At 52.6% G+C, this 25,029-nt stretch overlaps 1 protein-coding gene across 1 annotated transcript in view; it reads right to left on the bottom strand.

Annotated features, from left to right (window-relative positions):
• LOC101027862 (uncharacterized) overlaps positions 1 to 25,029 on the bottom strand; it is a 173,512-nt gene that overhangs the window by 50,841 nt on the left and 97,642 nt on the right. Inside the window, exons 38-45 of the mRNA XM_074381574.1 lie at positions 21,786 to 21,979; positions 13,944 to 14,252; positions 12,584 to 12,819; positions 12,345 to 12,506; positions 10,830 to 10,907; positions 6,451 to 6,658; positions 2,845 to 3,011; positions 1,371 to 1,483 (exon numbers count right to left, since the gene is read on the bottom strand). Of these exons, the coding sequence (XP_074237675.1) occupies positions 1,371 to 1,483; positions 2,845 to 3,011; positions 6,451 to 6,658; positions 10,830 to 10,907; positions 12,345 to 12,506; positions 12,584 to 12,819; positions 13,944 to 14,252; positions 21,786 to 21,979 (1,467 nt within the window). The remainder of the gene's footprint in view (positions 1 to 1,370; positions 1,484 to 2,844; positions 3,012 to 6,450; positions 6,659 to 10,829; positions 10,908 to 12,344; positions 12,507 to 12,583; positions 12,820 to 13,943; positions 14,253 to 21,785; positions 21,980 to 25,029) is intronic.

Raw genomic sequence — 25,029 nt, 5'->3', positions numbered from 1 at the left:
CAGGATCACATCAGTGGCTCAGTGCAGGGCTGTTCACACACCCTGAGGCCCAAGGGCCATACGGTGTCCTGTTAGGGCTGGACTGTGGAGCCAGGTGACCTGGGTTTGAATCCCAGCTTGGTCTCTGCCTAGCTCTGGCACCACGGGCAAGCATCTCGGTTGCCCCTCTCTGAGCCTCAGTTTTCCCATTGGTATCAAGGGTTCAGCCTGGCTCTGGGCTGCAAGTCTGCCATGAGCCCATCCATGAGCTTTCTTGGGTTGGTCCCAAGCAGGGTCTGGATAACAGGATTGTGACCCCCGGCTGCCTCCCAGAGCTCCTCACATAGCTCCCCTTCCCTCAATCCCTCAGGCCAGGGTGGGAATCGTCTCCATGTTTCCTTTTCTTTTTCATTTTCCTAGAGACAGGGTCTTTCTCCGTCACCCAGGCTGGAGTGCGGTGGTATGATATCTGCTCACTGCAGCCTCTACCTCCCAGGCTCAAGTGATCCTCCTGCCTCAGCCTCCCAGGCAGCTGGGACTTTCACAAGCATCACCACATCTGGCTAATTTTTAAGACTTTTTGTAGAGATGGGGGTCTCATTACGTTGCCCAGGCTGGTCTCACTATGCTGCTGGAGCTCCAGGGCTTAAGGAATCCTCCCACCTCGACCTCCCAAAGCACTAGAACTTCCAGGTGTGAACCACTGTGCTAGGCCTGTGTAACCCCAGGGCGCTGCACGTTCCTTTCGGGTTCCTCTCTACCCCCGGGTCTCAGCCTTGGCACAGCAGACGCCCTGGCTCATGGCCTCGCGGTCGTGGTTGTGTCCTGCGCACTGTAAGATGCTTAGCAGCATCCGTGGCCTCTGTATGCTGACCCTCACAGCGTCCTCCTCCCCACTGCAGCAACCAGAAACTCCCCAGACAGGCCGCAAGTCCCTGGAGGCAGTGTGGGGAGAGTCGCCTCTAAGTGAAAACCACTGGTTTACCCCCTCAACAAGTGGCTTACTCACCCCCTCCCTAGCTGCTGAGATCTGAGCACTGGAAACTGGCTGGTGGCCGCTGACGTAATATACGCAGGAGACCACCAAGCACCTTGCCAGGCCCCCAGCCCTAAGGGCAGTCATAATCACTAGTAAGGGTCTAGAGCCTGGGATGCACTTAATATCTGAGACCAAGAACTCATCAGTGCTCTGCCTGGAGAGGTTGAGGGATTTTTACAGCTGGGTGACCTTGGAAAAGTCACTTGCCCTCTCTGAGCCTCCCTGCCCACCTCGGTGCAGCAGGGCTGAGCGGAGGATTGAGAGGTGCTGCGTCGAGCATGGGCACACAGTAGGTGCCCAGCCAATGGTTACTCCCCCCGCCTCCCCGGCTCCTGGTAGGTGGGGGCCTCACCTGACTGCCTGGTTCTGGCCATGGAAGTCAAGGACCAAGCTGGCCTGAGAATCACAGGTCAGACGCAGTGAGGAGCTCATCTCTTCTGCCGCCCACAGTCCTAGGAACACGAGCTGAGGAGGGAGCAGAATGCGTGGTGTGCAGGTGTAGACAGCCTGAGGACCCTCACAGGCCAGGTGGGGACTCCAGCCAAGCTCTACAGCCCGGCAGGTCCCTGTTCCCAAGCCCCGCAGGCCTGCCTCACCAACACTTTCATGGATGCTGAGGAGGCAAGGGATCGGCCCCTGTTGCAGCTTAAGATGGCAGTGCCCACCCAAAGGACAGCTGCAGCCCAGACATCGGCTGAGAACAGCTCCCCGGGGAGCTCCCTGTCACCTGGCCTTCGAGTCCAGGATAGAGTTTAGATAAAGTCAGGGGCATGGGGTATCCAGTCCACTGAGTTGAGGGGTACAGAGCTGAGAACCTTTGCAGGAGGGGCGACATCCTGGCCCCCTGAGCCCCCGGGAGCCGTCCCCTCCCCCACCGCAGAGTGGACTGGGGCAGGGGTTGCTGGGTAAGCTGAAACAGGAGTGTGCATGTGGAAGAAGCGTTGGCGCCTGCTCTGGAACACGCTCTGTGGCTCTCAGAGAAGGAGGGCCAGCCAGGCAGGGCAAGTTCATGCCAAGTGACAGAGGCCATGGCATGGCCCATGTGAGTTCCTCCTCTGAGGCAGGAGGGCCGCATGAGGAAGGATCTGGGTGCCAAGCCTGAGGCCCAATTTTGCTGCTTGCTTGCTAGGTGACCTTGGGCAAGTCACCCACACTCTCGCCTGTGACCCAGAGACGATGGTGATGATGATGATAGTCACTGTCACACCATCAGCATCACCTTTTTCATCTTCATCACAGCAAGTGCTTCTGAAGCATCTGCTCAGGCATTCGTGAGATTAACTCACTCAATCCTCACAGCCTCCATGTTACAGGTAATATCATCAGCCCCATTTTACAGATGAGGAGATGAGGTCACAGAGAGGCGAAGGAATTTGCCCAAGGCCACACAGCCGGCAAGCAGCAGAGGCGGGATCCGAACACTGGAGAAAGCTTGGTAAGGAAGGGGCCATCCTGCCTCTCTCTGGGGCACTGGAAGGATGAAACTAACAAACGCCGACGAACCCTTCAAAGGGGGCTGGCACGGGCCGGGCACTGGACAAGCAGGAGCTTTGATTCTGACCCAAGTGCAGAACAGAAAGACGGGTCAGAAGCCAGATGCTAATCCAGGATGCCCGTCCACACCAGCCTGTACCTGGGAAGGCAGACGCTGCGCAGCAGACCTGGTTATAGCGATGACCAATGAAGCCTTTGTAAACTGTAAAGTGCTGGGGAAACCCAAGGCCTGGCCCTCCCCATCCGCCCTGCACACAGCGGGTCCTCTGCACCCCAGGAATCGGACAGAGGGAACAGAATTTGGAGGGAGGTCCCCCCCATGCACTCCTTACCTGGCTGGAGAAGGGCAGGCCCAGCCTCTGCAGAGCGGGCACTGTGTGGCTGGCATTGGCCACCATCTGCAGCGGGCCGTGCAGTGGCCACACCACCAGGGCTGCCAGGCCCACGATGACACCACCGTCCCTGCCACGGAGGGCCACGCTGGCCTGGGTCTGGGACTCTAGAGGCAGAAAATGGCACGGGCTACTGACGACAGGTTCACCTCCCTTCCCAGCCCAGGAACACACCAGACTTCGGGAAAGGCGGTGCCCTGTGGCCCTCAAACACACCACCCGTGGGAAAGGGAAAGACTCCCATGGGGGGTTGGGTGGGGTCAACCCCTTTTGAGCCTCCTTGACATCATCTGTCATCATTTGTCCCTGAGGATCTAGGCCTGAGTGGCTCCTCCTTTCATTGAAGTTGAAGTTGCTGAAATGACACCTCCTCTAAGAGGCCTCCCCTGACTGCCCGTCTGAAGTCCTTCCCCATCTTTTGCTGCCAGGCATCCTCCATCCCACCTCCCTGGAGTGCGGTTCCAGGACAACCCAAAATGACCTCACTCGCTTACATACTAGGTACCTGCTCCCCTACTGCCACCCCACCAGAATGCCATCCCCCGGGCAGGGTTTCTCTTAGGACAGCTCCTGACACACAACAGGGGGTCAGTGAGTACTTTCCGAATGACTGGGGGGAGGCTGCTTCTCTGTAGGGATTCCTGGGGATTCTCTGAGCAGCCTGCAGAGGAATCAGCATGAGGTCTGCTCTTGATAAATGGCCACTTCGGCCTGATACCCACCTGCAGCCACCTGGCCCTGGCTGGAGGGTCCCATCCCTCCCATCACCCCCACAGAACAGGAGAGTGTGGCTCACAACGGCATTTTCTTCTTTGATTTAAATTCCCTCTTGTACACATAGAAACCCATCGGGTCCAGGAGCCACAGAGCAAACAGATGGCGCCTACTCTACGTCAGATGTCAGATTCCAGGTTCCCGTGGGGTGCAGCTCACGGCTCAGGCCCAAGTGACACTCAGCCAGGATCCAGCACCTCCCATCTGGCCAGCAGGGTGGATAAGCCCCACAGCTCTGAGCCTCGACTTCCTTCTCTGTAAGGGGGGCAACAGCCCATCTGCCTCAAGGGACAACGTCCAGAGAAAATGGGGTAACACATGAGAGAGGACCGCCTGTGGAGCATGCAGGAGGCCTCGGACACGCTTCCTTCCTTCCTCATTCCACACTCAACCACGTGTACCTACTATGTGCAGGGCAAGAGGAGGGAGGGGACATGATTCCCACACCCGGGAGCGCCTGGCTGTCAGAAATACCAAGAATGTTAACGACGGGCAGAAAGTGTCCCGGAGAGTAGGGACACCAGACTGGGGACAGCCACGGGAGGAGGGAGAGATCACTCCTGGCTGGGGGTGGCCACACCAGGCATCCTGGATCGGGAACTAGAGCAGCGTGGAAGTGTTCATCCAGAATGACCGCCCATCACTCCATCACTTGTCCCCAGAAAAGTCTGAGGTCAGCTCAGACTAGGGACAATTTCCTTGTGTGATCCAGTCCTCCATTCACCCCTCAGGAGGCTGAGGACCAAAAATAAAGTTTTTGTTGTTTTTTTAAATTTTTTTGAGATGGAGTCTCAGTCTGTCACCCAGGCTGCAGTGCAGTGGCGTGATCTTGGCTCGCTGCAACCTCCACCTCCCAGGTTCAAGTGGTTCTCATGCCTCAGCCTCCTGAGCAGCCGGGACTACAGGCATGCACCACCATGCCCAGCTAATGCTTTTGGAGAGACAGGGTTTCACCATGTTGGCCAGGCTAGTCCCGAACTCCTGACCTCAAATGATCCACCTGCCTCAGTCTCCCAAAGTGCTAGGATTACAGGCGTGAGCCATTGCACCAAGATCCCAAAATAAAAAGTTTGAGGCCAACAGAAGATGCCCTAGGGGACTCAAAAGACCCAGGGGTCCTGAACGGTCAAGAGCCAGGTCTCCATAATCTATCTGGGGGTCAGAGGGTGGTTCTGGGTTCAATCCTTGCTCCATCATCACCAGCTGTGTGGCCTGGGCCAGGTGACTCAACCTCTCTGAGCCTCCATGCCTCATCTGCAGAATGGGAACGGCGTTCCTAACCCTACCTCATCGGCTCATTCGCGCACGTTCAACACCTACTATGTGCCCTGCAGCAAAGCAGACAAAAATCATCCCTGCCCTGATGGAGCACACATGCTGGCGATTCTAGTGTAGACAGAATGAGAAACAATGGTATTTGTATGCTACACGATGTGGTCAAATGACAGAACTGGGGAGAGGGTGGGAGGGGATGGGGCATGGGAGGAGATGGGGAGGTGGAAAAGAGGCCTCCCTGAGATGCCATTGGAAAAACGCCTCGGGGAAGCGAGGGAGCCAGGCAGGTGTGTGGGGGAGAGGCATTCCAGACGGCAGGATCAGCCCGCGCCAAGGTCCTGGGGCAGCAGCAAGCCTGGTGCGTTAAAGAATAGAAAGGGGTAGAACAGGTGGGGCTGGGGGCCGGGAGACGAGGTGACATGGGGGAGGGGATGGGTTCTGCCGGCTCGCAGGCCCCTCTAAGAGCTGTGGCGTTCCCCTGTGTGATGGGGACAGCTGTACTGCACTGAGCCCTCGCGTGTACACAGCTTGCCTGGCGTGTATACAGTAAGTGCCCAGCCAGTGCTGGCTCCTCTTATTGCTTTTATCTTCCCCCCATAATGGGTTGAACCATGACCCCCAAAAAGAGATAATGAAGTCCCACCCCCCCTCACCCTCTGTCCTATGAAGATGACCTTATTTAAAAATAGGGTCTTGGCTGGGCACGGTGGCTCACAACTCTAACCCCAGCACTTTGGAAGACCGAGGTAGGTGGATCACGAGGTCAGGAGTTTGAGGCCAGCCTGAGCAACATGACCAACCCCTGTCTCTACTAAAAATACAAAAATTAGCCAGGCATGGTGGTGTGCGCCTGTAATCCCAGCTGTTCAGGAGGCCGAGGCAGGAGAAGCACTTGAACATGGCAGGTGGAGGTTGCGTTGAGCCAAGATCACACCACTGCACTCCAACCTGGGTGACAGGGCAAGACTCTGTCTTAAATAAATAAAGTAAGTAAATAAATAAATAAATGGTCTTTACAGATGGAATGAAGTGAAAACAACATCACATTCAAGCCAGATGGGTGTTCAACCCACTGTGGATTGTTTTATTTTGAGATAGGGTCTCATTCTGTCACCCAGGCTGGAGCACAGTGTTACAATCATAGCTCACTGCAGCCTCGACCTTCTGGCTCAAGTGATTTTCCCGTCTCAGCCTCCCGAGTAGCTCGGACCACACACACGTGCCACCACATCCAGCTAAGATTCCTGTGCACAACAGCTAAGATTGTGTTTTAAGCCATTCAGTGTGTGGGACTTGGTTGCGGAAGTCCTAGGAGACTAATCCGCCTGCCTTGGGAGTGAGGTCATTCATAGGCAAGGCTGTCCTGGTTGCCCCAGAGCCCAGGGCCACACTGGGCTTCATGGGGTGCCACCTGGGTCCAGGCCTGAGGCTGCTGGCTGCCCCAGGCATGGAAGAAGCCAGCTCCCCAGTCCCGGGGCTGTGTGCTGGGTGCCTTACCACTTATCTGCAGCTCTGCAAGCAGGGAGGCCTCGCCTGGGAGTCCCGCCCACAACAAGGCCTCACTATTGTGCCAACTCTGGCCGGAGAGCTCCAGGTGCCCGTCACGGTAACAGCAGCTCACAGAGTAGTTGAGAGATGTGGGTCCCATCAGGATGCGTCCAGAATGCTCAAAGCCCGAGCTGCCGTTGTGAATGTCCATGAAGACCTGGAATGCCACCAAGGAGATGCTGGGCTGCCCTGTGCAGAGAGCGAGCCAGCCCAGGGCAGGCTGGCACTGGCTCACACACACCCTGGGGTTATCAGTGCCATCCGTGTCCCTGCGGTGGGAGGAACTCAGACCCTCTTGCAGGAGCAGGTTTGATGACCAACACAGTTCCTCCAGCTAATTACACGTGAACCAACGAACCCACAGAGAAAAGAGAGAGAACCGATCAGGAGGTGGGGCAGGCAGGGGAGAGGGGGCCTGGGGAAGACGGCTAGAGCAAAACTTTGGGAGGAGGAAGACGTCCTGGCTGATGCGAAACAGGTTGGCAAACAACAGCCTATACCTTTTGTTGTAAATAAAGTTTTACTGAAATACAACTCTGCCTATTTGCCAGAGGTGTGTGAACCAGAGCAACTCCATCTTGAATAGGGGCTGGATAAAATGAGGCTGAGACCTACTGGGCTGCATTCCCAGAGAGTTAGACATTTTAAGTCACAGGATGAGATAGGAGGTCATACAAGATACAGGTCATGACCAGGCACAGTGGCTCACGCCTGGAATCCCAGCACTTTGGGAGGCTGAGGTAGGCAGATGGCTTGAGGTCAGGAGTTCGAGACCAGCCTAGCCAACATGGTGAAACTCCGTCTCTACTAAAAGTACAAAAATTAGCTGCATGTGGTGGCTCATGCCTGTAATCCCAGCTGCTCGGGAGGCTGAGGCAGGAGAATCACTTGAACCCAGGAGGCAGTGGTTGCATTGAGCCCAGATCACTCCACTACGCTCCAGCCTGGGTAACAGAGTGAGACTCCATTGCCAAAAAAAAAAAAAAAAAAAAAAAGAGCGACAGACACAAGTCATGAAGACCTTGCTGATCAAACAGATGGCAGTTAAGAAGCCGACCCAAACCTACCAAGATGGCTATGAGGGTGACCTCTGGTCATCTTCACTGCGACGCTTCCACCAGCACCATGACAGTTTACAAATATCGCGGCAATGTCAGGAAGTTGCCCTATGGTCTAAAGAGGGGGGGCGCAAATAATCCACCCCTTGTTTAGCACGTCATCAAGAAATAAGCATTAAAATGGGCACCAGCAGCCCTGAATTCTTTCTTGCACAAGATCAAAGAACCCTCTCTTGGGTCTGGATCGAGATCCCTTTCCTGCAACACGTTCATGTCCTATGCCGGTGGCTGCTTCCAAGACACCATAGCAGCAGAACGGAGCAGCTGCGGCAGAGACTGCGGGGCCACAGAGCCCAAGACGTTTACTATCTGGCCCTTGATGGAAAACGTTTCTCAAACTCTGCTGCGAGATGTAATTCCCTCCCATGCCGCCCCACAACCATCTCAATATAAAACCTTCAGTGAGGCCAGGCGCGGTGGCTCATGCCTGTGATCCCAGCGGCTTGGGAGGCTGAGGCAGGTAGATCCCTTGAGGTCAGGAGTTTGAGACCAGCCTGGGCAGCATGGCAAAACCTCGTCTCTACTAAAAATAAAAAAAATTAACCAGGCATGGTGGTAGCAGGTGTCTATAATACCAGCTACTCAGGAGGCTGAGGCAGGAGACTTGAACCTGGCAGGGGCGGTGGGGGAGGTTGCAGTGAGCCAGGATCATGCTACTGCACTTTTGGCAAAAGCACAAAACTCCATCTCAAAAAAAAAAAAAAAAAAAAAAAACAAAAACAAAACAAAACAAAACAAAAAAAAACCTTCAGTGAAATCTCCACCACCTCTTCCACCATTATTGAAGGAACTACCCAGGCAGGAAGGAACAGGGATGAGAGGCAGGGAAGGGCATCTCAGGTCCCTGCGACCCAGAGACTGAGCCGTGGCCCATCCAGGACTGCATCTCCTGGGCTCTTAAGAGAAACGCAGCGTCTCAGGCCCCCCAACCAGACCAGAATCATACCTGCATTATAACCCCATCCCCAGTTGATGCCTGTGTGCTGGGTGTGCAGGGAACCCGTTCTACACAGAAGGCCACCTACGCTGTGGGACACCACAGGAGGCCCAGGTCTGCTGGGCTCTGACCGTGCGCCACCCACCCTCTGCGATGACAGCACAGGGCCTGAGGCTGGACTTGTCCCGAGTCTCAGGGGCTCTGCACTGCTGGCCAGCTCTGCCAAACTGTCCCCAACCACACTGGCCACACCCAGGCCTGCCTGCTTGGCCTCTGCTGGTGTTACTCTTGACCCTGATGGTGCCAAGGTCACACGGACCCCAGGCACACAGGCTCAGGGCAGATCCAGAGACTCACTGTGAGAGCAGAGAAGCCAGGGCTGAGCTCTCTGTTGTTATTCGCCAAGCGCTTCCCGGAAACCCAGCCCCAATGGGCAGAGCTGGGGAAACTGAGGTCTGAGCCCTCCACATAGCTGGCTCCCTAGACTTTCCCCCAGGGACTGGGAGTTCCCAGGGTCCAGTCAACCCTAGACCAGGGCTTGCAAACTGGTGGCCCTTGAGTGGGTAGGTTTTGTGTGGTCACTCTGGTATTTTTTGTGTTGTGTTTTTTTTGACGGATTCTTGCTCTGTTGCCCAGGCTGGAGAGCAGTGATGCAATCTGAGCTCACTGCAGACTCTGCCTCCCAAATTCAAGCGATTCTCCTGCCTCAGCCTCCAGAGTAGCTGGGACTAAAGGTGCCCACCCCCACACTCAGCTAATTTTCTGTATTTTTAGTAGAGACAGGGTTTTGCCACGTTGGTCAGGCTAGTCTCAAACTCCTGACCTTAAGTGACCTGCCTGCCTCAAACTCCTAGAGTGCTGGGATAGACGACATCTTATATAAGTCTGTTTATATGAAATTTCCAGAATAGACAAATGCATAGGGACAGAAGGCAGATTCATGGTAGTTGGGGACCAGGGAAGAGAGGATGGGAGGGATTGCTGATGGGTATGAGGTTTCCACAGGGGTAAGGCAAGTTCTGGAACTTGCAGGCACCAATGATTGTAGGATAGCATGAATGCACATAACGTCCCCGAGCTGTCTATTTGCAACGGTTTTACATTACCATATGCATTTTACTACAAGAAATGTGAAGAAATACATACAGCGTGGAGGCTCTGAGATGTGGCACACGCTCTGTAGTTCCCACACAGCCCAGGGACACATTTCAGTTCTCCACCTGGCCCCAAAAGCTTCGAGTTTGCAACCCCTGCACCCCACACACGAAGGCTGATCACTGAAACAGGGGAAGCAGGCCGGGCGCGGTGGCTCACGCCTGTAATCCCAGTGCTTTGGGAGGTTGAGGTGGGCAGATCACTTGAGGACAGGAGTCGGAGACCCGCCTGGCTAAGATAGCGAAACCCCGTCTCTACTGAAAACACAGAAAGTAACCGGGAGGGGTGGCAGGCACCTTAATCCCAGCTACCTGGGAGGCTGAGGCAGGAGACTTTCATGAACTTGAGAGATGGAGATTACAGTAAACTGAGGTCGCACCACTGCACTCCAGCCTAGGCAACTAAGCAAGTCTCATAATGAATGAATGAATGAATGAATGAAAAGAAACAGTGGCAAAAGTAGCAGCAGCTGTGATCATTGCTCGAACGCGCAGCAGGCAGCAAGGGCCCCGCCCAGTTTTACGCCACCTGTTTTAGGAGGCAGGGACTGCTACTCCATGGGTCAACAATGTGGACTGAGCACCTACTACGTGCCACGCCCCGTCTTAAACCTGGGGATACTACCACTAACAAAATAGAAATGGCGGAGCCCCTGTTGCTTAGATGGCAGTGCTGGGAGACAGGGCAAGGAGAAGGCATTGCACTTCCTGCCGGCACCCTCGGCAGAGAGAGCATGAAGCCACCTGAGCTAAACCGCGCCCCAGCCATGAGGTCCACCGTCCACTTGTCTCGTGGCCTGGACACGCCCGCCACCAGCCCAGCCGCCCAGGACAGAAGTGGGCTTGGAACCCTTGGGTCCTGGCTGACGTCTTCCTGTGCTTGCAGCGGGACCACTCGATGACTGTCAGATTGAGCTGACGCCCCGGGAGCTGGGAGTCCAGGTGCATGTCACCGGGGATATGCGGGTCTTTAAGGAAGGGGACCATGTGAGTTTCTTCTGGCAGCGACCTCAGCCCCTGGCCATGCCACAGGCAGCCCTTGTGATCAGGCTGTTTCAGCCTCCCTGGAGGGGCCCACTGTGTACCACAACCATCTTGCCCAGGACCGAGACCCCGTACCTCAAGAGGCTGCCCAGTGACGTCCCCTCGACAGAGTCCTAACAGCTGGGTGGATGAGGCGTCTCCGCTGCAGTTGACCTATGGAGACCAGTGGATGGGAAGGGGCTGGCTTCTTCCTCTGACCCCAGAGTGAACTGGCATTGGTGCCAAGATCCCACTTGACCCCACTGCCCTTTGGGGAAGCCACTGTGGGCAAATAACCCCAGAGAGAGGTTTGCACAGAGACGTGAGGGCAAAGCCACAGCATCATCATCAAATGAAGGGTCATAGAGCTCCCACCATGCAGGGCCTCTGTGCCAGGCAAGGTGCCAACTCGTTCATCATCTGAACCTCAGAGGAACCACGGGAGGAGGTGACAGATGAGGAAACGGAATCACCCAAGTCACGAAAAGAAAGCATCTTGCCTGTGGTCACACAGTCAGCGATGGTGCGGCCTGGCTTCAGGCCAGGAACCCTGGTCACTCACGGTCCCTCCCCCACCATGGACGGTTTAGTCACCCTTGGGGACAGGCACCAAGGTGGCTTCCTGCTTTGCATTTCTGAATACCGACGAACACAGCGGCGGGTGCGAGGCTTCTCCAGGGGAGGGGCCCCAAGGAGGACCTGAGGGGCCAGGGGCTCCGCTGTCTTCATTCTACCTGGCAGGGCCAGAGAACTCAGAGGCCACTGCCCCAGCTCTGCGGCCAGGCGTGGGGAGGAGGGAGGTTGGAAATGCAGATAGGAAGGACAAATGCACAGCAGAAGTGTGGGGAGAGAGAGAAAGGGGGAGGGAGAGTGTGAGGGGAGAGGAGGGGGGGGTGAGGGAGAGGGTAAGAAGAGGGGAGGGGAGGGAGACAGACGGGAGGAGGAGCCCGGGAGGGCTGGGAAGGCCGAGTGGGGGGAGGAGGGAGGGAGGATGGGAAGAAAGCAAGCCACGGGGAGAAAGGAGGACAGGTGGCAGGAAAGCAGGTGAAGATGGTAGGGGGAAGAGGGAAAGGAGAATGAGTGGGAAAATGGCAAGGAGGATGGGAGGAGGGAGGCAGGTGAGGGGGGAGGCAGGTGGGGGAGAAGCAGGTGGGAGAGGCAGGTAGGAGGGAGGCAGGTGTTGGGGGAGGTAGGTAGGGGGAGGCAGGTGGGGGGAGGCAGGTAGGGGAGAGGCAGGTGGGGGGAGGCAGGTGGGGGGAGGCAGGTGGGGGGAGGCAGGTGGGGGGGAGGCAGGTGGGGGGAGGCAGGTGGGGGGAGGCAGGTGGGGGGAGGCAGGTGGGGGGAGGCAGGTGGGGGGAGGCAGGTGGGGGGAGGCAGGTGGGGGGAGGCAGGTGGGGGGAGGCAGGTGGGGGAGGCAGGTAGGAGGGAGGCAGGTGTTGGGGGAGGTAGGTAGGGGGAGGCAGGTGGGGTGAGGCAGGTAGGGGAGAGGCAGGTAGGGAGTTACTAAGAAAAGAAGCAGAGACAGGAGGACAGCCCTGGTAGACCCCGCTTGGGCCCCCCAGCCCAGCAGTGCAGGCTGCAGTCTGGCCCATGCGGCACTGAGCCACTCACCTCTAGCTGGGAGGGCAGTGTGCCCTGTAGCCCCGAGAGGCTGTGGTGCAGCCCCAGCACCAGCCCCCGGCAGCCGCCCTCTGCCTTCCTCTCCAGGGCTGCGTGGAGCTGCTCGCCATCCAAGTTCACGGTCAGCCCGGCTGCCAGATTGTGTCCAACACTCTGGGCAGAAGCCAAGCTGTTGGGCGTCCCAGGGACCCACCATCCCCTGTGCAGCCCAGGCACAGCCCCCTCCTCACCTGGAAGTGCCCGGAGCCATCTATGGAGAAGGGCAGGCCCCAGTGCTTGAGGCTGGGCATGGTGTGGGTGTGGCAGAGGCTGGCATGGAGCTGGCAGCTCGGGGACTCGGGGGTCAGGCCCTCTAGGTAAAGGGCAGCGTCTAGCTGACCCTTCGCATTCCACAGCACCAGGCGTGCTGAGCAGTTGGCAGCCACGTGGGTGAGAAAAAGGGGCGCCTCTGCCTTAGAGTAGAGTTCTGGGGAAAGAGGCCAGCGGGCAGGGGTGGGCAAAGCCCCAGAGACCACGAAGCCCACTCCACCCCACTGAGTCAGGTGGGAACATGACGGGGGCCTGGCCAGCCCACCTGCTCTCTGGAGGGTCCCCTGAGCCCCACAGCTCCAGGTCTCACTGCCCCCCATACCCCAGGTTAAACCATACGAAACTGTCCACATTTCACACAAGTGATTTCAACTGGTCCGACCTCACAGCACCATCATCTCACACAGCCAGTGGCAAACCCATGTCCCCTAGGATTTCCAGCTCCCGCAGAGGACAGAGCCCAAATCTCAGAGGGAAACGAGGGGCTCTGATGGTGTGTCCTCCCTTCACTGCTGGACCAGCCCCTCCAGGCCTGGAGGGAACATCTCCGAGAAGCCCAAGCAGGGGCTGTTGGGACTATTTCATAGCTGCTGTCCCAGGGAGCGTCCTTGGGGTCCTGACTAGACCAGGCATCCACACTGCACGAGCTGTCCCACGGAACGGGTTGGGGTGAGGAGGCCAGATTGGGGGAGGTAGGCAGGGGGAAGCCAGGCGTGGCGGCGGGGGTGGGAGGCTCGTGGGGGTGGGGGGGAGGCAGGTGGGAGGAGGCAGGTGGGAAGAGGCAGATAGAGAGGGAGGGAGGGAGGGAGGGAGGGGAGAGGGAGGGAAGAGAGGCAGGGAGGAAGAGAAGGGGAGAGGGAGGGAGAAAAGAGAGGAGCAGGGGAGAAGGGGGAAGAGAGGGAAGGAGGGAGGAGGAAGGGGAGGGAAAGAGGAGGGGGGAAGGAGACGGGAGATGAGGGGGGAAAGGGAGGAGGAGGGGAGGGAGGGAGGGAGAGAGAAAGGAGGGGAGAGGGAGGGAGAGAGGAGGGGCTTGGTGGCAGCTGCCGTCACCATCTCATCTGAATCATGTCAATACCGTAACATCGGGTGTCCTGAACCTGCATGTTCTGGCTGAATCACAGCCCGGGGAAGAAGTTGCAGGTGTGCAGGGGAACCCAGTAGGGGAAAGAAACGAAGCTGGAATGTGAGCTGGGGGCTGCAGCCTCACTTATCCCCTCCCTCGGCCCCAGGACTTGGGAGTCTTGAAGAAAGAAGCTGTTCTGCCTGGACCACTCATCCTACCTGCATCACTCAGTGTGCTGATACCGAGCGTCAGGCCACCTGCACGCTGGCTGTGCCCGGGGCCCCAGGAGCACGCTCCACCCAGAGCCAGGCTGGCCGCGTGGGCACGGACGCTGGCCTGGGCCTTCAGGCTCCCCCTCTGGGCATGCAGCCGGCCCTTCAGCTGGAGCTCTTCGGGCAAGGCCTGGCTGCTGTTCTGGATGAGGACACAGGTCACGCTGCGCATGCTGGTGCCGTTCCCTGCCTTCTCATGCTTGTCCCGCAGGAGGAAACCCAGCACAGCTGAGTCAGCAGTGACTCTCAGGGTGCCTGCAGAGGGTGGGAGAGAAGAACCGAGCAGGGCGTGGCTCAGGGAACCGAGTGCTTTAAAATAATTTGGGGGTAGGAAGATGCTAGATTCATGATGTCACACTTGTAACTCATGCCAGAAATGTCACATTTGTAGGCTGGGTGCAGTGGCTCACGCCTGTAATCGCAGCACTTTGGGAGGCCAAGGTGGGTGGATCATGAGGTAAAGGAAACGAGACCACCCTGCCAACACGGTGAAACCCCGTCTCTACTAAAATACAAAAATTAGCTGGGCGTGGTGGCGCGTACCTGTAGTCCCAGCTACTTGGGAGGCTGAGGCAGGAGAATTGCTCGAACCCAGGAGGTGGAGGTTGCAATGAGCTGAGATCGTGCTACTGCACTCCAGACTGGGTGAGAGAGCAATACTCCCTCTCAAAAAAAAAAAAAAAAAGGAAAAGAAATGGCACATTTGTGAAATCCATCAAATTACAGCAGTTCCCACAGGATACTCTGAAAATCAAGCAAGCTAATTTGCAAAGTAATACAGAAAATCTTAATAGCTCTGTATGTGTATGTTCTCCAAAAAAGTCCCACAGAGAACCTCCAGATGTCTTCACTGGTAGAGTCTATCAGACATTCAGGGAACATCACCACCAAACTCATACAAACTCTTTCAGAAAAGAAAAAAGAACAGAATCACCAACTTGGTTTATGAAGTCAGCATCAACCTCATACCAAACCTGACAAGAGCTTTGCAAAAAAGGAAAGTTACAACCCAATAGTGCTGTGAACACAGATACCAGATTTTTTTTTTTTTTTTTTTTTTTTTTTTTTTTTTTTGACACGGAGTCCCGCTCTGTTGCCAGGCTGGGGTGCAGTGGTGCAATCTCAGCTCACTGCAACCTCGGCCTCCCAGGTTCAAGTGATTCTCTTGCCTCAGCCTCTGGAGAAGCTGGGACTATAGGCATCCACCACCACGCCCAGCTGATTTTCATATTTCTACGAGAGATGAAGTTTCACCATATTGGCCAGGATGGTCTCAATCTCCTGACCTCAAGATCCGCCTGCCTCAGCCTCCCCAAGTGCTGGGATTACAGGCATGAGCCACCGCGCCCGGCCCACAGATACCAACTTTCTTAACCAAGTATTGGGAAACCAAATTCGATTATATGCAGAAAGAAAAATACTTAGGAAAAAATGGAGGGAATTCCACTAAAGCAAGGTTGGGTTCACACTGAAGACCAATTTAATTCACTCTATTAACAAAATCAAAGTGGAAAACCATATGAATATGTACTAGATTCACAAAAGGCATCTGACTACATTCAACACCCATTCTTAAGAATTAATAAAAACTGGCCAGGCACGGTGGCTCATGCCTATAATCCCAGCACTTTTGGGGGCTGGGGCAGGCAGATCACTTGAGGCCAGGAGTTCGAGACCAGCCTGGCCAACATGGTGAAATTCTGTCTCTAGTAAGACTACAAAAATTAGCCAGGTGTGGTGGAGTGTGGCTGTAATTCCAGCTACGTGGGAGGCTAACGCAGGAGAATCACTTGCACCCAGGGGGCGGAGGTTGCAGGTTACAGTGAGCTGAGATTGCACCGCTGCACTCCAGCCTGGGAGACAGAGCAGGACTGTCTCTAAAAAACAAACAGAAAATCTGCAATCTCATAAAGAACATTATGCAAAACCAATAGAAAACATTAAAATTATTTGTGGAAATTTTGAACATTTTCCTTGTAAGACTAAGAACAAGGTGAGAATTTTTGCTCTTAGCATTTTTATTCAATATTATACTGCAGTTCTTACCCACTGAAGAAAAAAAAAAAAAAAAACTTTAGTGGCATAAAAATAACAGACCAGGCATGGTGGCTCATGCCTATAATCTCAGCACTTTGGGAGGTTGAGGTAAGAGGATTGTTTAAACTCAGGCATTCCAGACCAGCCTGGGCAACAAACGGAGACCATGCCTCTAAAAAAACTATTACCTGGGTATGGCGGCACGCACCTGTAGTCCCAGCTACTTGGGAGGCTAAGGCAGGAGGATTGCTTGAGCCCAGGAGTTTGAGGCTACAGTGAGCCACGATTGTGCCACCACACCTCAGTCTGGGTGACAAAACGATGCCCCAACTCAAAAAAAAAAAAAAAAAGAAAAAAAGGCATAAAAATCAAAATGGAAGAAAATACTCTATTCCAGAAAATATAAAGGGTATCCACAGCTCAATAAAAGACAACTTTTAAAATGGGGGAAAAAATTGATCTAACCTGTCTCAAAGGAAGCTACGTGAACAAATAACATACATGAAAACATGATCAACATCATTCATCAACAAAAAAAAATGCAAATTAAAGCCACAAAGACAGACCACTAGACATTTAAATGGTTATTTCTTTGAGACAGGGTTTCACTCTGTGGCCGGGCTGGAATGCAGTGACGCAATCGTGGCTTGCTGCAACCTCAACCTTCCAGGCTCAAGCGATCCTCCCACCCCAGTCTCCATGTAGCTGGGACTACAGGCATGCGCTACCACATCCCGCTAATTTCCACCATTTTTGTGGTATCACAGTCTGCTTATGTTGCCCAGGATGGTCTCAAACTCCTGGCCTCAAGCAATCCACCCTTCTCAGCCTCCCAAAGTGCTAGGATTACAGGTTTGAGCTACTGCCTCCAGCTGAGTTGGCACATTTCATTGCACGTGAATTTACATGACCAGAGGAAGGAAGGAAGGGAGGGAGACTAAGAGAAGGGGAGAACTGTAAGCAAATATTGAGCTTTAGTTCATGATGTGCGCACGAATCCGTTTAGGGGTAAGGTGTTCTGATGTCTACAACTTACTCTGAAGAGCATCAGTAAGAACATAGATGGATGTTTCACAGGACAGAGGTCTGGATACAGACCCCAAGACAGGCTTCCTGGATCTTGTGCAAGAAAGAATTCAGGGTGAGTCCATGGTAAAAAGCAAAAGCAAATTTATTAAGAAAGGAATAATGGCTACTCAAGACAGAGCAGCCCCCAGGACTGCTGGCTGCCTATTTTTAGGGTTATTTCTTGATTATATACACTCAACAAGGGTGGGTTATTCATGCCCCCCACTTTGTATTTTTTATTTATTTTATGTGAGATCGTTTCGCTCTTGTTGCTGTTATATGTAAATTTTTGGTGCCACAAAAGTAGCACTCGAATATAAATTTCCTCAGCAAACAGGTGTCCACAACCATGCCCAGCTAATTTTTGTATTTTTAGTAGAAGACAGGGTTTCACAATGTTGACCAAGATGGTCTCAAATTGCTGACCTTGTGATCTGTCCACCTTAACTTCCCAAAGTGCTGGAATTACAGGCGTGGGAATTACAGGCATGAGCTACCACACCCAGTCAAGGCAATTTACTTCTATAGAAGGGTGCAGCTTGCAGATGGAATCATGACAAGCACACAGCTGGACAAGGGAGAGGAAGGAGTTCTTATTCCTGACACAGATGGCCCCCGCTGCTGCGTCTTTCCCCTATTGGCTAGGGTTAGACTGCACAGTCTAAGCTAATTCCAATCGGCTATTTTAAAGACAGCAGGGGTATGAGCTGGAGTGGTGGGGTGGGTAGTTTGGCAGGAAGGACAGTTATGGAACAGTTCAGAGCAGGTGACCAGGGGTGACTCAGGTCAAAGCAGTGACCAGGACAGGAGACCAGACTAGACAGCCTGGATGAGTCAGGATGGAGCAGGGGATGGGGAACAGATGTGAACTACTGATTAGAACTGGTAGAAAAGGTCACTTACTAAAACTGCAAGGAAGTTAAACTTTAAAATAGAGAATTAAAGAGTAAGAGAGCTGAACATACTGACACATTGATTCTTTGAAGAGAAACTTGGAGTTCACTGTATCTAACACTGCCCAGGCTGGAGTGCAGTGGCGTGATCTTGGCTCACAGAAATCTCCCAGGTTTAAGCAATTCTCCTGCCTCAGCCTCCCGAGTATTTGGGATTACAGGCAAGCATCACCACATCCAGCTCATTTTTTTGGTACTTTTAGTAGAGATGGGGTTTCTCCATATTGGCCAGGCTGGTCTTGAACTCCTGACCTCAGGTGACACACCTGCCTCAGCCTCCCAAAGTGCTGAGATTACAGGCGTGAGCCACTGCCCCTGGCCCATACCCCTTTTTTTAGACCATATAGGGTGACTTCCTGATGTTGCCATGGCATCTGTAAACTGTCACGGTGCTGATGGGAGTGTAGTAATGAGGCAGACCAGAGGACACTCTCGTCGCCATCTTGGTTTTGGTGGAATTTAGCCGGCTTCTTTACCTGTTTTAGCAGCAAGGTCTTTATGCAATGTATCTTGTGCCGACCTCCTGTCTCATCCCAGGATTTAGAATGCCTTAACTTCTGGGAATGCATGTTAGATACAGTGAACTCCAACTTTCTCCTCAAAGAATCAGTATGTCAGTATGTTCAGCTCCAGTTTAAAGTTTAACTTCCTGGTCCTCTTCACCCCCTTGCCTCTAGTTTCAGTAAACAACTTTCTCGCCAGTTCTAATCAGTAGTTCACATCTGTTCCCTTGGTCACCTGCTCTGACCTGAGTCGTCCCTGGTCACCTGCTCTAACCAGTCCGGTAACCGTCCTTCCTACCAAACTACCCACTCCACCACTCCAGCTGGTACCCCTGCTCTCTTTAAAATAGCCAATCGGAATTAGCTTAGACTGTGCTGTCTAACCCTAGCCAATAGGAGAATGATACAGCAGTAGGGGCGACCACCGTCAGGAGTAAGAACCCCTTCCCCTCCCTTGTCCACGTGTGTGCACTCACTATTGCTCCATCTGTGAGCCAAATCTTCTATAGGAGTAAATTACCTTGCTGAGAAAATTTATATTTGAGTGCTAATTCTTTTATGGCACTGAAAATTTATACATAACATGCAGCTCAGTAGTTCTCAGCCTCTTTTTACCCAGCTCCCATTCAAGATGGAGTTGCTCTGGTTTACACACTTCTGACGGGTGGATATGGCATAGGGGATTAAGAAAATAACACAAAATGCAAACAATTCTAATAGTTAGGTGGGGGACACATGGGTGTTTGCCGTACAATTGGACTTTTGTCTATGCTGAGGGGGAGTGGGAGGGAGAGGGGCCATCTTTCAGGGACTCCCACAGGGTAAATCTAGGAAAACTGGGCACTGAAATAAATCATGATCATTATGGATTACAGAATACAACAGGAATCCTTGAGTCTGTACTGAGGTTAAGGAAGGAAGGAAAGGGAGGTGGTTATATGGTTTGGACCTGTGTCCCCAACAACTCCATGTTGAATCGTAATCCCCAGAGTGGGAGGTGGGGCCTGGTGGGAGGTGGCTGGATCACTGGGAGCAGATTTCTCAAAAACAGTTAAGCAGCATCCCCTCGGTACTGTCCTATGACAGTGAGATCTGGTTGTTTAAACGTGTGTAGTGGCACACCCCTCTTTCTCTTAATCCTGCTGTGGCCTGTGACGTGCTGGCCTCCCACCGCCCCCCCAGCCCCCCACCTCAAGAAGCAGATGCAGCATGCTTCCAGGACAGCCTGTAGAACTATGAGCCAATGTCTTTATAAATGACCCAGTCTCAGGTATGTTACAGCATTTCGAGTACAGACTAAGACGGAAGGGAAGGGAAGGGCAGAGGGAGTGAGCAGGGAAAGCGTTCTACCCTGAGCAATACATTATTATTATTTTTCGAGACAGAGACTCACTCTGTCTCCCAGGCTGGAGTGCATTGGTGTGATCTTGGCTCACTGCAACCTCTGCCTCCCGTGTTCAAGTGATTCTCATGCCTCAGCCTCCTGAGTAGCTGAGACTACAGGCATCCAACACCGCACCTGGCAAATTTTTTTTATTTTCAGTAGCAACAGGGTTTCACCACGTTGGCCAGGCTGGTCTTTAACTCCTGACCTCAGGCGATCCTCCTGCCTCAGCCTCCTTAAGTGCTGGGATTACAGGCATGAGACACCACACCTGGCCTCTAAGTAATAAATTTAAAAAAAAAAATTAGAAAAATCCCCATTTGGCAATCATCATAGTAGTAACAGACTCAGACCAGCGTCATCAGTGGACGCTAAACCTAGGAAGTTCACCATTCGATGAGACCACAGAATACTTCCAAGTATCTCACCACAATTACTTATTAATTACAAAGTAAACAACTGAGGGCTTTACAGCCAAGAAACCTAGCAGACCCCACCTTAATCAAGAGATCAAAGCTAATGTCACCAACGATGTAGAAATTGCCAGCAGGTGCCACCTGACAGAAGGGCTGCCTCATTTCTGTGGTGTCCTAGCAACAGACTTCCTTGAATGCAGGCATCAGGAAGTATCACTCAAACCCAGATGGATGGAGGCTGTTTCACAACATGACTGCCTCATACCCTGCAAAATGTCAGTATCGGCCAGGCGTGGTGGCTCACACCTGTAATCCCAGCACCTTGGGAGCTGAGGCAAAACTTCAGGTCAGGAGTTTGAGACCAGCCTGGTCAACATGGTGAAACCCCGTTCTCTACTAAAAATACAAAAAAAATTAGCCAAGCCAGGCGCGGTGGCTCACGCCTGTAATGCCAGCACTTTGGGAGGCCGAGGCGGGTGGATCACGAGGTCAAGAGATCGAGACCATCCTCGTCAACATGGTGAAACCCCCGTCTCTACTAAAAATACAAAAAAAATTTAGCTGGGCATGGTGGCACGTGCCTGTAATCCCAGCTACTCAGGTGGCTGAGGCAGGAGAATTGCCTGAACCCAGGAGGCGGAGGTTGCAGTGAGCCGAGATCGCACCATTGCACTCCAGCCTGGGTAACAAGAGCGAAACTCCGTCTCAAAAAAAACCCAAAAAATTAGCCAGTTGCGATGCTCTGTTCCTGAAATCATAGCTACTGTACTTGGGAGGCTGAGGCAGCAGAATCTCTTGAACCTGAGAGTCAGAGGCTGCCATGAGCCAAGATCGCTCCGCTGCACTCCAGCCTGGTGGGTAAGAGCAAAACTCTCTCATAAAACAAAAAAAAAGAAAGAATTATCATGTCTGCAACCTAGGAAAACAAAAGTCAGGAATAAAATCATAGAGTATACATATATGTACATACAGAGAGAATATGAACATGAGAATGATCGACGGAACGTAAAATGTTAGCGACTGATTAATCCGGGCAAAGGACCTGTGGGAGTCTTTGCACTATTCTTGCAACTTGTCTACAAGTCTAGTGTTACATCCAAATAAAAAGTTTTCTAAAAAAAATATGCCTGGAAACCCTGCATCCAACTCTCGCTCCTGGAGATAAACAATGTCTGTTAGCATATTAAAGGCTCTGACAAGTCCTGCATAAGGAACCCTATTCAGTTTTTAGTTAGCAGATTTTCTTTGTCAGAATGCATATTCATTTCTCACAAAGGGGAATCATCTATACCCCTTTATCTAAAACTGCGTATACACCAGTGTGCGATGCTGGAATTGGAACATCAGTGGACTTGGGTGGACCGAATCTACTCTGTAGTTCCATAGAAAGTGCTTGCCCTGCCCCATGGCATTCCCCAGGCCCTCACCCTCTCGAAGCGTCTCCGTCTGCTTCAGCTTCCCTGTGAGTGTCAGGAGGCGGGGCATTGCTGCCCAGCCAGCCACCGTGAGCCGGGTTCGGCTCTGGAAGGTCAGGACCTGGCCTCCCCTCCTTTCCTCAGATGCCTTGAGGAGCAGCTGTGCCGTGTTCTGGTCCAGTAGTGCCTTGGAAAACAGCCAAATCCTAGATGGTGAAGTAAGGTGGTTAAGATCAGGCTTTGTAGTCAGGCAAACCTGGGTTCCAAACAACAGGGTGACCTGGAACAAGGACATAACCTCTCTGAGCATCAGCTGCTTCTTATGTTAAGTGAGGAATAAAGTGGACATACTGATATTGAGCATTTTTTTGGAGGGCAGGGGAGACCCTCGCCCAGGCTGGAGTGCAGTGGCACGATCTCGGCTCACTGCAACTTCCACCTCTGAGACTCAAACGATTCTCCTGTCTCACCCTTCCAAGTAGCTGGGATTACAGGCCCCCGCCACCACACCTGGCTAATTTTTGTATTTTTAGTAGAGACGGGATTTCAGCATATTGTCCAGGCTGGTCTTGAACTCCTGACCTCAGGTGATCCACCTGCCTCAGTCTCCCAAAGTTCTGGGACTACAGTCATAAGCCACTGTGCCTGGCCTTGAACTGAAATCGATACTGATACTGACAGGTACTCACCCAGGTGCGACAGAATGTGTTTCCACCTATGGCCGCCCCTTCCCACACACTCTCCTGCAATGTGACTTTGCTACTCCTGCATTAAGATGTGAGATCTCTTTCCTCTCCCTTTGAATCAGGGCTAGCCTTGTGACCTGTGTTTTGGTCAATAGAATGTGGCATAAGTGACACTGTAGAACTTTCAACATAGGACCCTAAGAGCTGCAACTTTCATCTTCCAAAGGAATGCTTCCTCTTGGAACCCAGACACCTGGTAGGAAGTCTGACCGCCCTGAGACTGCCATGATGTGAGGAAGCCCAAGCAGCCACTTGAAAAGAGAGAGGGGGGGTTGCACGTGGAAGAGCAAAAAGGTGCCAGACATGGGAAGGAAGCCGCCACTCGGTCCTCAGCCCATGCACACAGCTGGCTGGTAACTGACTCATCTGAAGGCTGATGTCAGCAAAGAGTCCCAGAGAATGACCCCTGCTGATGCCACATAGAGCAGAACTGCCTAAGCCTTGTGGAAACTTGACCCAGAGAATCGTGAGCACACAAAATGGTCGTTCTTTAATCTCTAGGCTTTGAGGTAGCTCGCTATGCAGCAGTATGTAACCAACACACTCTCTGCCATGCACTGTGCGAAAGCCCTGTGAGTTCTGAGAATATTATGATCCCCAATATACAGACGAGGAAACAGGTAGACAGAGAGTAACACGTCCAAAGCTCCAGTAAGCAGTTAGCAGTGCCTAACACACAGGGCTGTTTAGGATTAAATGAACTCTGGAATACAAGGTGCCTGCTCCTGGGTCATAATGAGTGACCGATGTGTGAGAAAAGGAACACACTCGTGAAGCTTGACGTTAAACTGGCTGGAAAATTGGGGCAGGGGACACAGTTCCTATCATAACACAGTGAATTCCTTATGTGACACCGTGAGAGAGATTTCCCTTGAGCTTCACCACTAGGAACAAGATGAGCTGTGCATTTCGTGGTGCACAGCTGTGGAGTGTGTGTGTGCACTTCCTGAGGGCCAATGGAAATACTACTACTTTTGGTTTCTCTCTTTGCATTGGCTGCTAGGAAACTCACAGCCAAATCTTCAGCTGAGCTCTAAAAAACACAGAGGAACTCATGGCATCCATTTTGTTTGCTGATACTACTTTGAGCATCTTCCCATTTTTTCTATTTTTCTTTTCCCTTCCCCCAACTTCCTCGTGTATCTTTTTAAAATCTAGAACAAGGGCTGGCAAACTACAGCTTGTGGACCAAAACTGGCCCACCACTTGTTTTTATAAAGTTTTATTGGAACACAGCCATGCACATTATTTACGAATTGTCTGTGACACTCTCGTGCCTCAACGGCAGGGTTGCGTAGCTTCAACAGAGACCACACGGTCCGCCAAGGTGAAAATATTTACCATCTGGCCTTTTACTGAAAGTCTGCCAACTCCTGACCTAGAACAAGGTACGTTTTAATAATTTGCCTCAAATCCTTTTCAGACTGGGGATAAGGATGGACAGTTGGACAGGTGGGTTGACAGACAGCTGTAGTGTCAATTCTGAGGACAAGGTTATCTAGGACCATGTTCATGGCTGAGGGGCTCCTGAAATCCATGCCAAAGCTGGAACAAACCTGAGATTGCAAAGGAGTTTTTTTGTTTATTTTGTTTTTGTTTTAGTTTTTTTTTTTTTTTTTTTTTTTTTTTTTTTTTTTTTGAGACAGAGTTTTGCTCTTTTTGCACAGGCTTAAATGCAATGGCATGATCTCAGCTCACTGCAATCTCTGCCTCCCGGATTCAAGCAATTCCCCTGCCTCAGCCTCCTGAGCAGCAGGGATTACAGGCATGCGCCATCACACTTGACTAATTTTGTATTTTTAGTAGAGACAGGGCTTCTCCATGTTGATCAGGCTGGTCTCAAACTCCTGACCTCAGGTGATCAGCCCACCTCAGCCTCTCAAAGTGCTGGGATTACAGGCCTGAGCCACCACGCCCGGATCACAGAGGAAATATTTAATGGAGACCCAATTTGTACCAGAATATGCAGTACTCAAAATAGCAGCATAATATAGTGATATAATAGGAAATACATATTTAGTATCTGCCCCTAATCCTTGACACAGAGCTCCTAATCCCTTGGAAGTAGGGAGTCCCTTTTGTTGATTGGAGCATCTTTGGTTCTAATGAGGCGACTCTTGGTGGGTTCCTGGATAGGACTGGTCAACAGAAAGACCAAGCCATGCTTAGAGATCGGAACTTTCATCCTCCGAGAAGGGGAAGGCGGCTGGAGATTGAGTTAACAGGCAGTTGTGCCTACGTGTTGAAGCCACCACAGAAATCCCTGAACCATGAGGCTCACAGAGAGCTTCTGGGCTGAACACACAGAGGATGCTGAGCCTAGAGAGGGCAGGGAAGCCCAGCACCCCTTCCCCCATACCTTGCCCTGTGTGTCTCTTCCATCTGGCCATTCTCCAATCATAGCCTCTATAAGCAGTGAGTAAATATAAATAAAAGGTTTCCCTGAGTTCTGTGAGCCGTCTTTGCAAACGATCAGACACAAGATGGGAGAAGGTCATGGGGACCTCTAA

The sequence above is a fragment of the Saimiri boliviensis genome, chromosome 12, assembly GCF_048565385.1.
Source record: "Saimiri boliviensis isolate mSaiBol1 chromosome 12, mSaiBol1.pri, whole genome shotgun sequence".
Taxonomy (NCBI): domain Eukaryota; kingdom Metazoa; phylum Chordata; class Mammalia; order Primates; family Cebidae; genus Saimiri; species Saimiri boliviensis.
Note: the sequence above shows the minus strand (reverse complement) of the source record. Positions and strands in the feature narration are given on the sequence as shown.